Source organism: Dunckerocampus dactyliophorus, chromosome 13, assembly GCF_027744805.1.
Source record: "Dunckerocampus dactyliophorus isolate RoL2022-P2 chromosome 13, RoL_Ddac_1.1, whole genome shotgun sequence".
NCBI classification, from domain to species: Eukaryota; Metazoa; Chordata; class Actinopteri; order Syngnathiformes; family Syngnathidae; genus Dunckerocampus; species Dunckerocampus dactyliophorus.
This window is the reverse complement of record NC_072831.1, coordinates 1,183,965-1,197,073: the sequence shown is the minus strand read 5'-3', so window position 1 is coordinate 1,197,073 and position 13,109 is coordinate 1,183,965. Positions and strand designations below refer to the sequence as shown.

General features: G+C 42.5%; 1 protein-coding gene across 10 annotated transcripts in view; it reads right to left on the bottom strand.

The window, feature by feature from the left end:
• Window positions 1-13,109, bottom strand: part of dicer1 (dicer 1, ribonuclease type III) — a 78,260-nt gene that overhangs the window by 15,019 nt on the left and 50,132 nt on the right. For 9 of the 10 annotated variants that reach the window (XM_054795589.1, XM_054795596.1, XM_054795587.1 and 6 more), the window contains 7 exons: window positions 10,774-10,927; window positions 10,428-10,610; window positions 9,880-9,985; window positions 7,975-8,150; window positions 4,811-5,456; window positions 2,139-2,291; window positions 389-1,012 (listed from right to left, as the gene is read on the bottom strand). In XM_054795589.1, the coding sequence (XP_054651564.1) occupies window positions 389-1,012; window positions 2,139-2,291; window positions 4,811-5,456; window positions 7,975-8,150; window positions 9,880-9,985; window positions 10,428-10,610; window positions 10,774-10,927 (2,042 nt within the window). Of the gene's footprint in view, window positions 1-388; window positions 1,013-2,138; window positions 2,292-4,810; window positions 5,457-5,589; window positions 7,883-7,974; window positions 8,151-9,879; window positions 9,986-10,427; window positions 10,611-10,773; window positions 10,928-13,109 lie in introns of those variants that run through there. The other variant, XM_054795598.1, reaches the window with a different exon arrangement.

The following is a 13,109-nucleotide window of genomic DNA, read 5'->3' as shown; positions in this document are numbered from 1 at the left end:
TATCATGGGAATAAGGTGAAAATATGGCAACAAAGTCATAAATCTGAAAAGAACATTTCCAAGAAAAAAAGTTGAAATAGTTGGAAAAGGAAAGGCTGAAATGTTATGAGAACAAAATCAAAATATTAAGAAATCAAAAGACATATTCTCAAAAAAAAAAATTGTCCAAAGTTTAGGTTATTTTCCTGAAGGCGTTATGAGGGGAAAAAAACACAAAGACATCATTTCAAGAACATTTAAAGAAAAAGGTTGAAATAGTTGGAGAAATACATTTTTAAAAAGCAGCAGCGGAAATGTGAAAAAAGAGAATGGAAAGGCTGAGGCTTCTTACAGGTTAAATGTGGCACACGTGACATGACGACAGTACGGGGAAGCAGGAGATGCTCACCTTGAGGCCCAGTGAGCAGAGAAACATCTGGGCAGCTCTCTCCCCACAGCTGGTCAGATAGCAGCCCAGCAGAGCCTCCACGCAGTCAGCGATGCTCTTGTCTGCGATGCACTGCTCTGTGTGAAGGTCGTAGGAAATGGACTGCTTTCCCAGCTCCGTGCCGCAGTTCTCCTCTGACGGATTCCAAAAGCCCACCACAAAGTCATCCTCTTCGCCCGCCTTGCTGGGGTCCAAGTAGCACATGGCGTCCCATGAGCTGTAGTCAAAGTCCTCCGCTGCTGATACGGCGGGGAGCGGCTCCGGGTGCTGCTGGGCTGCCTGATACGGGTTCTTCTTGGGGGCCTTCCAGTCGTATGCCGCCCCCGCGGAGGGCGACGGGCCCGAGGCAGCGGTGAGCGGCGAAGGGAAGGCGGTCAGTGAGATCTTCTTCCCGAACGCGCCAGATCCCAGCAGCATGTTGTCAATGAATTTGATGTGCTCCTTGTAATACTCCAGGTCATCCTCCATGTTGACCTCATCCTTTGGCTCTTCCTTCAACATCAGCTCTCCTTCGTCATCCGCCTCCTCGCTCTCCTCGTCGTAGTCGTCAGCAGAACGCCCGTTGGACAGAAGCTCCTCCTTGGCCTGCGTGAAAGAAACATACAGCAAAGGGTATAAACACAGAGGTGTCCAAAGTGTGGACCCGGGGCCATTTTCGGTCCCCGGTTAGTTAGACAGTTAGTCCCAATTTTACAAGAATAAACTATTTATCTTTGATTTCTTCTTCATTGATTTATTTACTGATTGTTTCCTATCATTTGTCATCCCTGTCAGGGATTTTCACAGTGAATCATTTTTCTGCCGGATCCTCGCACAGAAAACGTGACAAAAAAATTTAAATAAATCAAGGTCATCTAAACATTTGCAGTGAAAAAAGCGATTTGCTCTGGTAAAGAATATTTTGAAAGAACATTTGGATGACTGATAGTCTTTCAAGCAACACCCACCGCGATAGTAATTTACTGACCAGCGGTTAGAGCGGTGGCGGAGTGTGGCCAAGGTGAGACCAGTACTCTCATATACCTGAAATGTCTAGATGGCCGGAGGTGGGGGCGGGGCTGTTGGGGGTGTGGGGCACAGCGAGGGGGAACTACCGCCGTAGCCACGGAGCCCAATATCCCACGTGAAACTAACGTCTGCATGGCGGTGTTGCCTTTTCTTCTTGTTGCGGGTGGCGGGAGTCGAGTGGCAACCAGCCTTGAGGCGCCTACTCCGTCGGAGAGTGGCCCACAGTGATGAAGGTGATACGGCCACCGGATCTCGTGGCGGAAGCCGACACTGTCCGATCTTCAAAATACAGCGGATTTGTTTTTACTTTTCTTGTTAAATAATACTTTTAGAATGTGCCACGGGCCAATAAAAAAAAAAAAAAAAAGCTGCACTTTCGGACACCCCTGCAATACATACAGTATACTTTGTTGAGAATAAAGTACATGCTGAGCACCGCCTGCTTCCAATGAATGTGTTCTCTGTCTAAGAGCGGACTGCTCCACAAAGATGAATGGTAAAAATTGTGAGACTCAAATATTAATATAAAAATATTAACATACTACAACCATTAAATGTAAGTATATTTTTTATTTCAATTAAATGTTGGTATTTTTATAGAATAAATATTGTTTTCCATGACGGTTGACATTTTTCTCCATTTTATGTTAGTTTTTTTGTCCCTCCCCAATTGATCTGATAAAGCGGCACCCGATCCACTCACCTCGTCTGACTCCGGTTTGTCAGTACTGCACTTGTCCTGGTTGACGGCGTAGCCAGGAGGTAGCCAGTTGACAGGGGGGTCAAAGATGGACACCACCATCCTGCTGGGGAGTCCTTTCTTCTTGCCCAGGCGATACAGGTTGCAGTTGCTCACCTAAATGAGGACAAGTCAGCGTGCTTTATCAGACCGCCGCGTTTATGCTGCCACTGCACACCTGCCAGCCTTCAGGATGTTTTCCAGGTACTTACTTTCCCCACATTTAAAAAAATCTTTTCTTTCATTTTAGTCCCACGCAAGCCAAAAAGAAAAACAGTTGCGAGCTGCAAACGGCAAAATGTAAAAAAGAAATAAAGTATAATATGAAATCATAACCCTTTTTCTATGCTGCTTTCTATGCTGACTCACTAGGGTTGCGGATATGCTGGAGCCTATCCCAGCTGACTTTGGGTTAGAGGCGGGGTACACCCTGGACTGGTGTCCAGCCAATGGCAGGGCACATATAGACAAACACTCACATTCATACCTATGGACCATTTAGAGTCTCCAATGAAGCTAACATGCATGTTTTTGGAATGTGGGAGGAAACCGGAGTACCCGGAGAAAACCCACACACGCACGCACGGGGAGAACATGCAAACTCCACACAGAAATGCCCAACGCAGATACCAACCCAGACTTTCCATACCACTCAGCCACCGTGCAGCCCATAGAGTTATTTATGAGTTAGGAATGTCAGATGTTAGAGATAGTCAAAATATGAGATAAAAAGTCACAATTATGAGACAGAAACAGCGCAATGCCGAGTGCCACGTGATGAAGGGGGCACACGTGCAGACTTTGTCATATTTTCAACTCTTTATCTCGTAATCATGACTTTTTGCCTCATAATTATGACTTACAGCTCATGTTGACTTTTTATCTCGTTTTAACTTTTTCCTCATAATTTGACTTTATCTCAAAATTATGACTTTTTTTATGTCATAATTTTGACTGATTATCTCATAATTATGACTTTCATCTCACAATTTGTACTTTTTATCTCTTAATTTTTCACTTTTTAATTTCAACTTTTTATCTCATAATTTTGACTTTTTATTGCAATTATGACTCTCATAATTTTGAATATCTCAATTATGACTTTCATCTCTTAATTTAGACATTTTATCTCTTAATTTTGACTTCTCATAATTTCAACTTTCTCATAATGTTGACTTTCTCATAATTATGACTTTATGTTGTAATTTTGACTGATTACCTCATAATTTTGACTCTCAATCTCATGATTATGACATCTCATAATTTTGACTCTCATACTAAAAAAAATGAGGAGAAAAAAAAGAGCAAAAGTGTGAAGTTGACATTAATAATAGCTGTTTTTCACCTACTGTATATGACAAAGCTGAGATGCACTTTTTTCTTGGAATACATATGCAGCTCAAAAAAATCAAGGGAACACTCAGTTGACACTCAAAAATGCTGCGTCATTATTCAAAGTGTCCACTTAGGAAGCAACACAGACTGACAATCACTTTCACATGCTGTGGAGCCAACGTGAGTGGGACTCCACATCCAGACCTGCATGGGTTCATACATTTGATTTCCATTGATCATTTTTGTGTGAATTTGATGTCAGCACAATGAACTATGAAAAGACCAAAGTATTTAATAAGAATATTTCATTCATCCATTTTAGTGTTCCCTTTATTATATGCAACGCGTTAATGGTGCCGACTTATTTAATGAATTGCGTTACATTTTTTGGCGTAATTCATGTATGCGCATCATGGTTAGCCACGCCTCTCCGTTATGACATCAGACGGACGGCACAGTGTAGCTCCCTCTGAGTCACACGAGGTTTGTCGCTTTTTTTTTTTTTTACTTTATTCCTACCTGGACACATCAACAGCAGTGCAATTCCAACACCATCTGCGTATCTCCAACTCACAGACACGTCTCTAGTCGGCTCAGCCTCTGAACCACATTTCCTCATTGTCACTAGATGACCGCGAGGTGCATTCACGGACACTCTGAACGTCACATTTATTATGCGTGGGTTGAAATAAACAGGAATACACAGAAAAACAACAAGTGGATATTCTTTTCACTCACTTAACGGAACTAGCCGCTTCCTGAGCCGTTTGGTCGGCAATGGAAATATAAACACAACAGTGCAAAATGGTGTGCGCTCACAGTCCGTGTCGCCCATTCAATACGGTTACATGGCATACATTTTAAACACCATATGTACAGTACATATGTGTCAAAGTTACACTATACTTGTGTACCATCTAGTGGGTCAAAATGTGAATTACACCTCTCATGACAATGAAAAAATGGCCTAAAAAAATGTTGCAGATAATATCGATTATGGATGATAACGTGTCGCAGAATTATCCACCAGCAATATTTGTTAAATATATCTCATCCCGTCCTGTATTTGATCTTTCTTTTCATCAAATACAGTAACAATGGGCATCGTTCACACGCAAGTTGCAAATGGGGATTAATCGTGGTTCATTCATTTGAAAACGGTGATTAAACTGAAAGGGTGGAAATGCAACAAAATGCGTGGCCGAGAGCAGCGCAGCGTGCTGAAGGTTTGGCAGGCGCGCTGATGCGTGCTACGTCAATGAGGACTTGGTTAGAGAAAGACATGAAACCTTCGGTCTCACCTTCTTGCTGCGCATGTAGCTGAGCCTGCCTTCATGGGCATCAGGGTAGGTGCAAAACAGATACGTGGTGATGGCGTGCTTGAGGAAGGAGTCGCCAAGCATTTCCAGTCGCTCGAGGTTGAAACCATCACTGGCATTGGAAAGGGTCAAGGCCTGCAGGATGAGGCCTGGGTTTGGTCCCAGGCTTTTTGGGGAGTCTCGGGCCACGTGACTGGGATGCGGCGCAGCAGCAACATTGCGTGTAGGTGCTTTGTGAGCGTCGGGACACTTTTCTGCCCGACTGGGGGCTGAGGTAGCATTGCGTGTGTGGTCCGGGTTCCTCGCTTGTGTACCTTCGTGGCCATGCCACGGGGGACACGTGTTGGGATTCTTCGAGCTGAGAGAAGACTGCGCAGGAACTGAGGTAGAGGGTCGTATAGTTTCAGGGCTCTGCAGTCCACAAGAGCTGCACTGGGAGTATTGGCAATCGTAATGGCGGTGAAGGTGCTCGCCTTCGCCGCTGTCAAGGGCTGGAGTCGTGCCATTCACAAAGTCCTCGTTGCAACACATGACTCTGGCCTCGTTACCCTCACCGGCGGCATTGGCAGAGGATATGAATATTCTGCAGTCTATGGATTTCTTCCATCCAAAATCCAAGTTTGGATACCTGCCACACACAAACACCACATTAAACTTGAATACACTGGGGCTGGCAGTGTCGTAGCTGGACACAGATCTCCAACGACAGTCAAAATTGGTAGAGGTTGGGGGGGGGGGGGGGGGGGGGGGGGGGGGGGGGGGTGTTGGTTACGCAAGGTTACGCATTGAAGGGAAATTTTACTGCATGCACACACAGTTCAGTTCCAAATGTGAAAACTAACTATTTGATGGTGTTGTATTTGTAAATAAATTATTTTCATTTCAAACAACCATTTTTTGTGTGATGTTGTGGCGTAGTTTAGGTATTTTGGGTAAGCATATATGGCTAAATTTGTGTCAAAGTGAATGCTTGAGTTATGCTTGAAATTTAAAGTTGTCCTCCCCGTTTTAGTCGGGAACTGATATTTTCCTGAAACTTACCTATGTTCTACTGCTGATTACTAAAGAATGGAAAAAGGTTTTTCCTGATGTTCGATGAGAGTCTAATCTTTCTTTTGGTAGGCACCATGTTTATATAGACATACAACACAATATTCTGTGTGCCTTGAAAGATCAGTCAAAACCCGGTACTGAGAGGGATGACTTGAAAAATGGCTGGGATTAAATGAGTTAATGAAGACGTTGCTCTGTTTTGCCCATTTTTGCTGTTTTTTAAAATGTTTCTTTTCCATTTTTCAAATATTTATACTTTTTTCATGAGTAATTTTGGTTAAAAAAAAAAATCTCATAATATTATGGCTTTATTCCCATAAAATAACTTTTTCCCCAACCCAATTTTCCAAAAATGACTAAATGCTGTTATTTTTCCTCATAATATTATGAGTTCACTGTCGTAAATTTGATATGGTGAAAAATCCAACTAGCATCAACTTTACTGTTTGTGCTTTTTTGTTTTCAAGTTTTGTTTTCCCATAATATTGTGACTTTCAATTTTGTCTTTTTTCTTTAATATTTCAACTCGATGCTACTAAAAAACTCCTCATATTACCTGTGTATTCTTGTAAAATTGCAACTTTTTCTGTAATATCTTGTCAATTTTCTTCTCATAATTATGACTTTATTCCTGTAACCTTTTAAATGTATTCCCCTAATAGTATCTATACCTTATTCGCTGTTGTGTTTGTTTCTCATAATAAGAGACATGTTTTTTCTTTAATAGCTCACTTGCAGACTGCAGACTTTTTCTGGTTGGATTGCAACTTTTTTTCCTGGAGAAAAAGTTCTAATACTATAAAAATAAAGTTCAATCAAATACTTCGGGAGTTACTGCTGTCCTGCTGAGGCGGAGCGCCCTGCGCACACCTGCAGCCAATCACCTCACCTGGTATACTTAAGCGTGGTGGCAGGACTCACTTGTTGCCTGTTTGTCCCTCAGACTTCTCATGCTCCACTCGGCTTCGTGTTACCTCGTCCTACTTTCTGGCTTTTATCAGCAGTTGTAAGCACGTGTTCCCGCTTGGTTCCTCCAGCGGCGCTTTGGGTTTTTCCCCTCAGATAAACTGCATCCTGCTTGGCTTTTCCAGCAGCGTCTTTAGTTCTGTTTTTGTCTTTTTCTAGTAGTGGTTTTGTGTTTTACATTTGTGTGTGGCTCGGCCCCGGTTTTTGTTCGGACTTTTTGCATGTTAATATTGTTGTGTTGCCTTTTTGCAATAAACCTTTTTTTAACCAACTTGTGCGTTCTCTGTGTTGGGATCCAAACCCGGCTCACGCCGTTCTTGACAATACTATTATGACAAGAAAATGTACAAAGATTATTGAAGAAGAAAGTTGAAGTATTTAGAAAATGACCAAATAAAAAGGGTGAGGAGCTCAGAGTAGAGCCGCTAATCCTTCACATGGAGAGGAGTTAAGGTGGCTCGGGCATCTAGCCCGGATGCCTCCCGGACGCCTCCCTGGGGAGGTGTTCCGGGCATGCCCAGCCGGGAGAAGGCCCCGTGGCAGACCTAGGACACACTGGAGGGGTTATTTCTCACAGCTGGCCTGGGAATGCCTTGTGTGTCCTCCCAGTGGAGCTGCGACGAACGGGAAGTCTGGGCTTCCCTACTGAGACTGCTGCCCCCGCCACCTGGACCCGGATAAGCGGAGGAAGATGGATGAATGGACAAAATAAAAGACTGAAGTTGATAAGAATAATATGGTTTTCCAGCTACATGACAAAGCTGAGATGCACTTCTTAGCATATGCAGAAAATACAGTATGAAAGTGGCAAAGTTGCTTCCTTTCATTTTTCATTCTGTGGCCCTCCCTCCAGGAAAAAGTTTGGACAGCCCTGCTGTCGACCTTCCCAAATTGAGGCTGGCCCGACTTTGAGCTCAGCTACTGCAGACATCTTTGGCAAGATGCGCTTTCGAATCAAACCCAGGTTTTTTTTTTTTTTTTTTTTTTTTTACAAATAAATGAACTCTTTGAGTAGCAGCTAAAATGACGGCAGACCTGAAAGTTGAGAAAAGAGGACATGGAAAAGAACTGTGAGCAAAGAACTATGGGTAACAAGCGTGGCGGAAGCTCCTTGGGAATTGAGGTACCTGAAGTCCGGAGGAAGGCTTCGCGATCCAACTCCTGCTTCGCTGGCCGTCTGAGATCGGAGTTCCTCCGCTGTCAAGAGGCTGTGGAGGCGGTAGAGGATGCTGGGCAAACACACCGCCTTCCGCCAGAGGGATGCGGGGATGGGATGGATGGCACAAAGCTCTGGAACCAGGATCTGCCAAACAAGACTCTTTTTATAAGGGCTTAGCTTGCAGCTAGAAAACAATTAGCGTCTAACAACTACGTGTGCGCCTGTCATTTATAAGAGAAAAATTGAAATAGTTGGAAAATGTAAAAAAAAAATAATAAAAAAAAAACATCTGTAGTTGAATGAGAATAAAGTCGTATTACAACGAGAAAAAAAAGCCACAATTTGACGGAAATAAACTAGTAGCATTGAGTTGAAATATTCAAGAAAAAAGATGTTTTTAAAAGTCATAATATGAGAAAAAAAGTTAAGTTACATTTCTTGGAAAATTTGGTTGGGAGAAAGTTATAATATCATAGGAATAAAGTCATAATATTACAAGAAAATATAGAAGAAAAAAGTTGAAATAGAGGGAAAATTAAAAAAAAAGACTTTTTTTTTCAAGTCGTAATATTATGAGAAACAAACTACGACTAATGTTGTCATTAGAGCAAGGATTGCAGCTACGGGAGATCGGAGAGTGCTGTGTGTTCGCGGAGGATTTACTGGACTCGGCGGTCCGGTTGGGGACATTTGCCGCTTGCCAGGGAGATCGGACTTCGGCGTCTTGTGGACACAGAGCCTCGGGACTGTTCTCCCCGAATGTTACCAGCATGTAGGCTTTCCCACGAGGGCAAATAGCATCCTGTACCAAGTCTACAGCAACATGAAAGGTGCTTTGAAGGCTCTTCCAAGTCCCCATTTTGAAAAAGCTAATGTCTCTTCTGTTGTTGTTGCTTAATTTATTGTTATTAATGTTTCTTCTGTTCTTATTCATTTTCTTGTGTTTTTCTTTCTTTCTTTCTGCTGGGAGAATGAACAGAACAAGAATTTCATTGCACATCAGAACTACCTGTTCTACTGTGCATATGACAATAAAACTCTTGAATCTTGAATTTGACAAAATAAGTTGTAATGTTACAAGAACAAAGGCAAAATATTACGGAATAAAGTCAGAATTACAAGAAACAAATTTACAGTGCTCATTTTCTTCAACAAAGCATTATTGAAGATGCTGGTTGCTTTTTATTGGCCGGAAGCACATTAAAAAAAAAAATTAATTTGACAAGAAACTGTCAAAAAAACAAAAACAACCAGCAACAACAAAAATGGAAAAATCTGCTGTAATTTTACAAAAAATAAAGTTGACCTATTGGAGGAAAAAGTTGCCATTTTACAAGAACCACATTTCAATATTATAAGGAAAAATAACACCACTTTAGCAGCATAAAGCTGCAATATTCAAGAAAAAATAAAGATGTGTTTTGTTTTTTTTTACTTATTTTTTGTGAGTCATATCAGGAACAAAAACACCAAAATAAAGCTCTCACTTGTGGGGAAGAGTTTTAATATTATGGGAACAAAGTCATAATTATGAGAAGTAAATGTACAAGAAGAAAGCTGAAATCATTGAAAAATTAAAAAAAAAAAAAAGAATTTACAAGAATAATGTAATATGGGGGAAAATAATAGCGTAAAGTTAAAGTGCGAAAGAAAAATGATTATTTCTACTTTTTTTTTAAGTCATAATATCAGAAACAATCTAAAGCTGTGATTTTTGGGAAAAGGTTCTAATATTATGGGAATCAAGTCATAATACTATGAGAAGAAAATGTAGAAAGATGATTTAAGAAGAAATATTTGGAAAATAGCTACAAAAGTGTGAAGCTTATAGTGCTAATGTGTTTTTTCAGCTTCGGGGCATGACAAAGCTTACCTGTTTGTTCTGCAGACTTTCCCACTTTGCCTTCCTCTTCTCCGCACTGCTGAGCGGCAGTGCTTTACCCTTTTGGTTCAGGTGACGAGGGGTCAGCAGATTCAGTCTGGGAGCACGAGACCACTTTGTGTCAGTGAACACCGCAGATCCCTGCTTTTTCGCAGGGGTTACGTCCCGGAAACACCGGAAAGTAAGCCAGCAATTGAGACGCACGTAAAAATGTCTTCTTTTTTTCCCACTGTGTGATGTGGAATACGCTATGGCTGACTTCACGACTTCATGCAGCATTCAGGTAATCCGTGTAAGAGCTTGTTTTGTGTCATTACTGCCACCTAGTGACCGTATTTCACCATGTCTTGGCTGATGAGGCTACCAACAGCCATCATTCATTTGTTTTCCGTGGAAAAAAACAGCCTACTTCAATGGGGGGGAAAAAGAGGAAAAAAAGAAACATTTTTTGGACCAAAATGCGTGAGGAAAGACCATCGGATGGAAGTGAGAACTCGGACAACAGTTTGGGTTGTATGATCACTGCAGACAACACTGACCTGGATGAGGTATGGTCTACATCCAGGAGGGGCTGGTTGAGGTTGGACAAGTCCAAGTTGTACTTGGTTTTGTAGTACTCGGCGAAGGTCTCATATTCTGGCGAAGGGAACTTGCTGAGAGGCGTGAGGTCCGTGTACACGTCGGCTACGTAGAAGCGATGGGGCTGGTCGAAGTTACGGTACCTGGGAGAGAATGGGCAAAAGATATCTGGTGGTTGAACAGCTACTAACCCTTATGCCCTCGGCGGGACGCACGATTCAGCACAGCCAGGACTTCAACGTGTTCCAAATGGGCATACACCAAATCTTCACGGTTGCCACGCAACGTCCCATCACACAGACATACCTCGGAATGATGACAGCATCCTGGTAGTCCTCCAGCCTGAAGGTAAAGGGGTTCTGTATGGTGTACTGAGTGGTAGGAATGCCGGTTCGGGCCTCAGACCTTTCAATTTCCTCCATGAACCTGAAGTCCATATCGAGCGTGTTGGAATCTCCAACTAAAGAAATCATTGGACAAGAATGGCAAACACTCCCATGTTACAGACATCTGTTATTTCAGCCAAACGCTCTCAATCTGGGACACTCATTAGCCAGTGGTCATTAAGGCGCAACACACTGTTATTCAACTCTTTCTTTTTTTCTTTAAATGATTATTTTTCACACTTTCATTTAAGACATTTTTAAGTTTATTATCATTATTATTTTCCATTTGTCTTTTCTTTTACACTTGTCATTTTTATTTGTATTCATTTCTATTATTTTTCACACTTATTTAAGCCGTTATTCATGATTACTTATTTCGATTATCTTTATGCTTTCATTTAAGTCTTTTTTTTTTTTTTACATTTTTATTTACTTCTACTATTTTTTCCACTTTTAAGTCGTTTTACATTTTTATTTCTATTATATTTATACTTTTAAGTCGTGATTTATTTGCATTAATGTAACATTTTTATTCGTCTTTTTTCTTTGTACACTTTTAAAGCATTTTTATTTGTGGTCAGTTTTAATTACTTCTGTATAGGGATGTCCGATACTGGCTTTTTTGCAGATAAGCGGCATTGTCCAACTCTCCGTTTCTGATACGAATACGTGTAACATGGCATATCTTCCTGTGGTGCAATGAACACATACAGTACTGTAAGTGTTGTGAAGCTAATGGATAGCAATTAGCTTGTCAACAACATGGAGCCTATACAGTAAATGGGTGCAGGTGCGCTCCGCACGCTCGCTCTGACTCCGTTTGTGGCAGACGTGGTTCCATCTCAGCATGCTCCAGGGCCACTCAGCTGCTTCACGTTTGCTGCTGGCTTTAATGCTGCGCAGCAGGCTGCTTTTTGTGCTTTTCTATGACTTTTTTTTCCTTTGTTCTCGTTTGTCCTGGTGTGACCGGCTGTCCTGTTTTCGGTTTTGTTTAGGGATTTAGTTGTGTCTTTTTTCTTGTTTAGGGGTAGCGATATCACAATTTTATTCGACGTCAGTGGAACTGACCGTCATTACCTGACGCGTTGGCATCGTTTCACACCAGAATACAACATTGGAACAACATTTAGAGGTCAGAAAAGAGGAAAAGCATAAGAGGTCCCCTTTAATTCATTTTTATTCAAATTTATTGATCTGCACTTTTAAGTCTTTTTTATTTGTATGATTTTTTTTACACTTTTAGGTATATCAGTTTTGGGTTGTTTTTTTTTGTCTTTGTTTTTTTTTTACACTTTAGTTTTTATTTATTTCTATTATTGTTTTACTTTCTTTATTATCTATTTTTTCCCCATTCCACTCCATTTTCCTCCGCTTATCCGGGTCCGGGTCGCAGGGGCAGCAGTCTTAGTAGGGAAGCCCAGACTTCCCTGTCCCCAACTACCTCCTCCAGCTCCACCGGGAGGACACCAAGGCGTTCCCAAGCCAGCTGTGACACATAATCCCTCCAGCGTGTCCTAAGTGTTCCCCGGGGCCTTCTCCCGGTTGGGCATCCCCAAAACACCTCACCAGGGAGGCGTCCACGAGGCATCCGGACTAGATGCCCGAGCCACCTCAGCTGGCTCCTCTCGATGTGAAGGAGCAGCGGCTCTACTCTGAGCTCCTCCCGGATGACCGAGCTCCTCACCCTATCCCTTAGGCTGAGCCCCGCCACCCTACGGAGGAAAATCATTTCAGCCGCTTGTATGCGCGATCTCGTTCTTTCGGTCACAACCCAAAGCTCATAACCATAGGTGAGGGTGGGAACATAGATCGAACGGTAAATTGAGAGCTGTGCCTTGCGGCTCAACTCTCTCTTCACCACGACGGTCCGGTACAGCGACCGCATTACTGCAGACGCTGCACCGATCCACCTATCGACCTCACGCTCCAACCTTCCCTCACTTGTGAACAACACCCCGAGATACTTAAACTCCTCCACCTGGGGCAGGACCTCATTCCCAACCCGGAGGGAGCAATCCACCCTTTTCCGACTGAGAACTATGGCCTCAGATTTGGAGGTGCTGAGTCTCATCCCAGAAGCTTCACACTCAGATGTAAACCGTCCCAGTAATCGCTGCAGTTCACAGCCCGATCAGGCCATTTGGACCACATCGTCTGCAAATAGCAGAGATGAGATCCTAAGGCCCCCGAACTGGACTCCCTCGACACCTTGGCTGCGCCTAGAAATTCTGTCCATGAAAATTAGGAACAGAATTG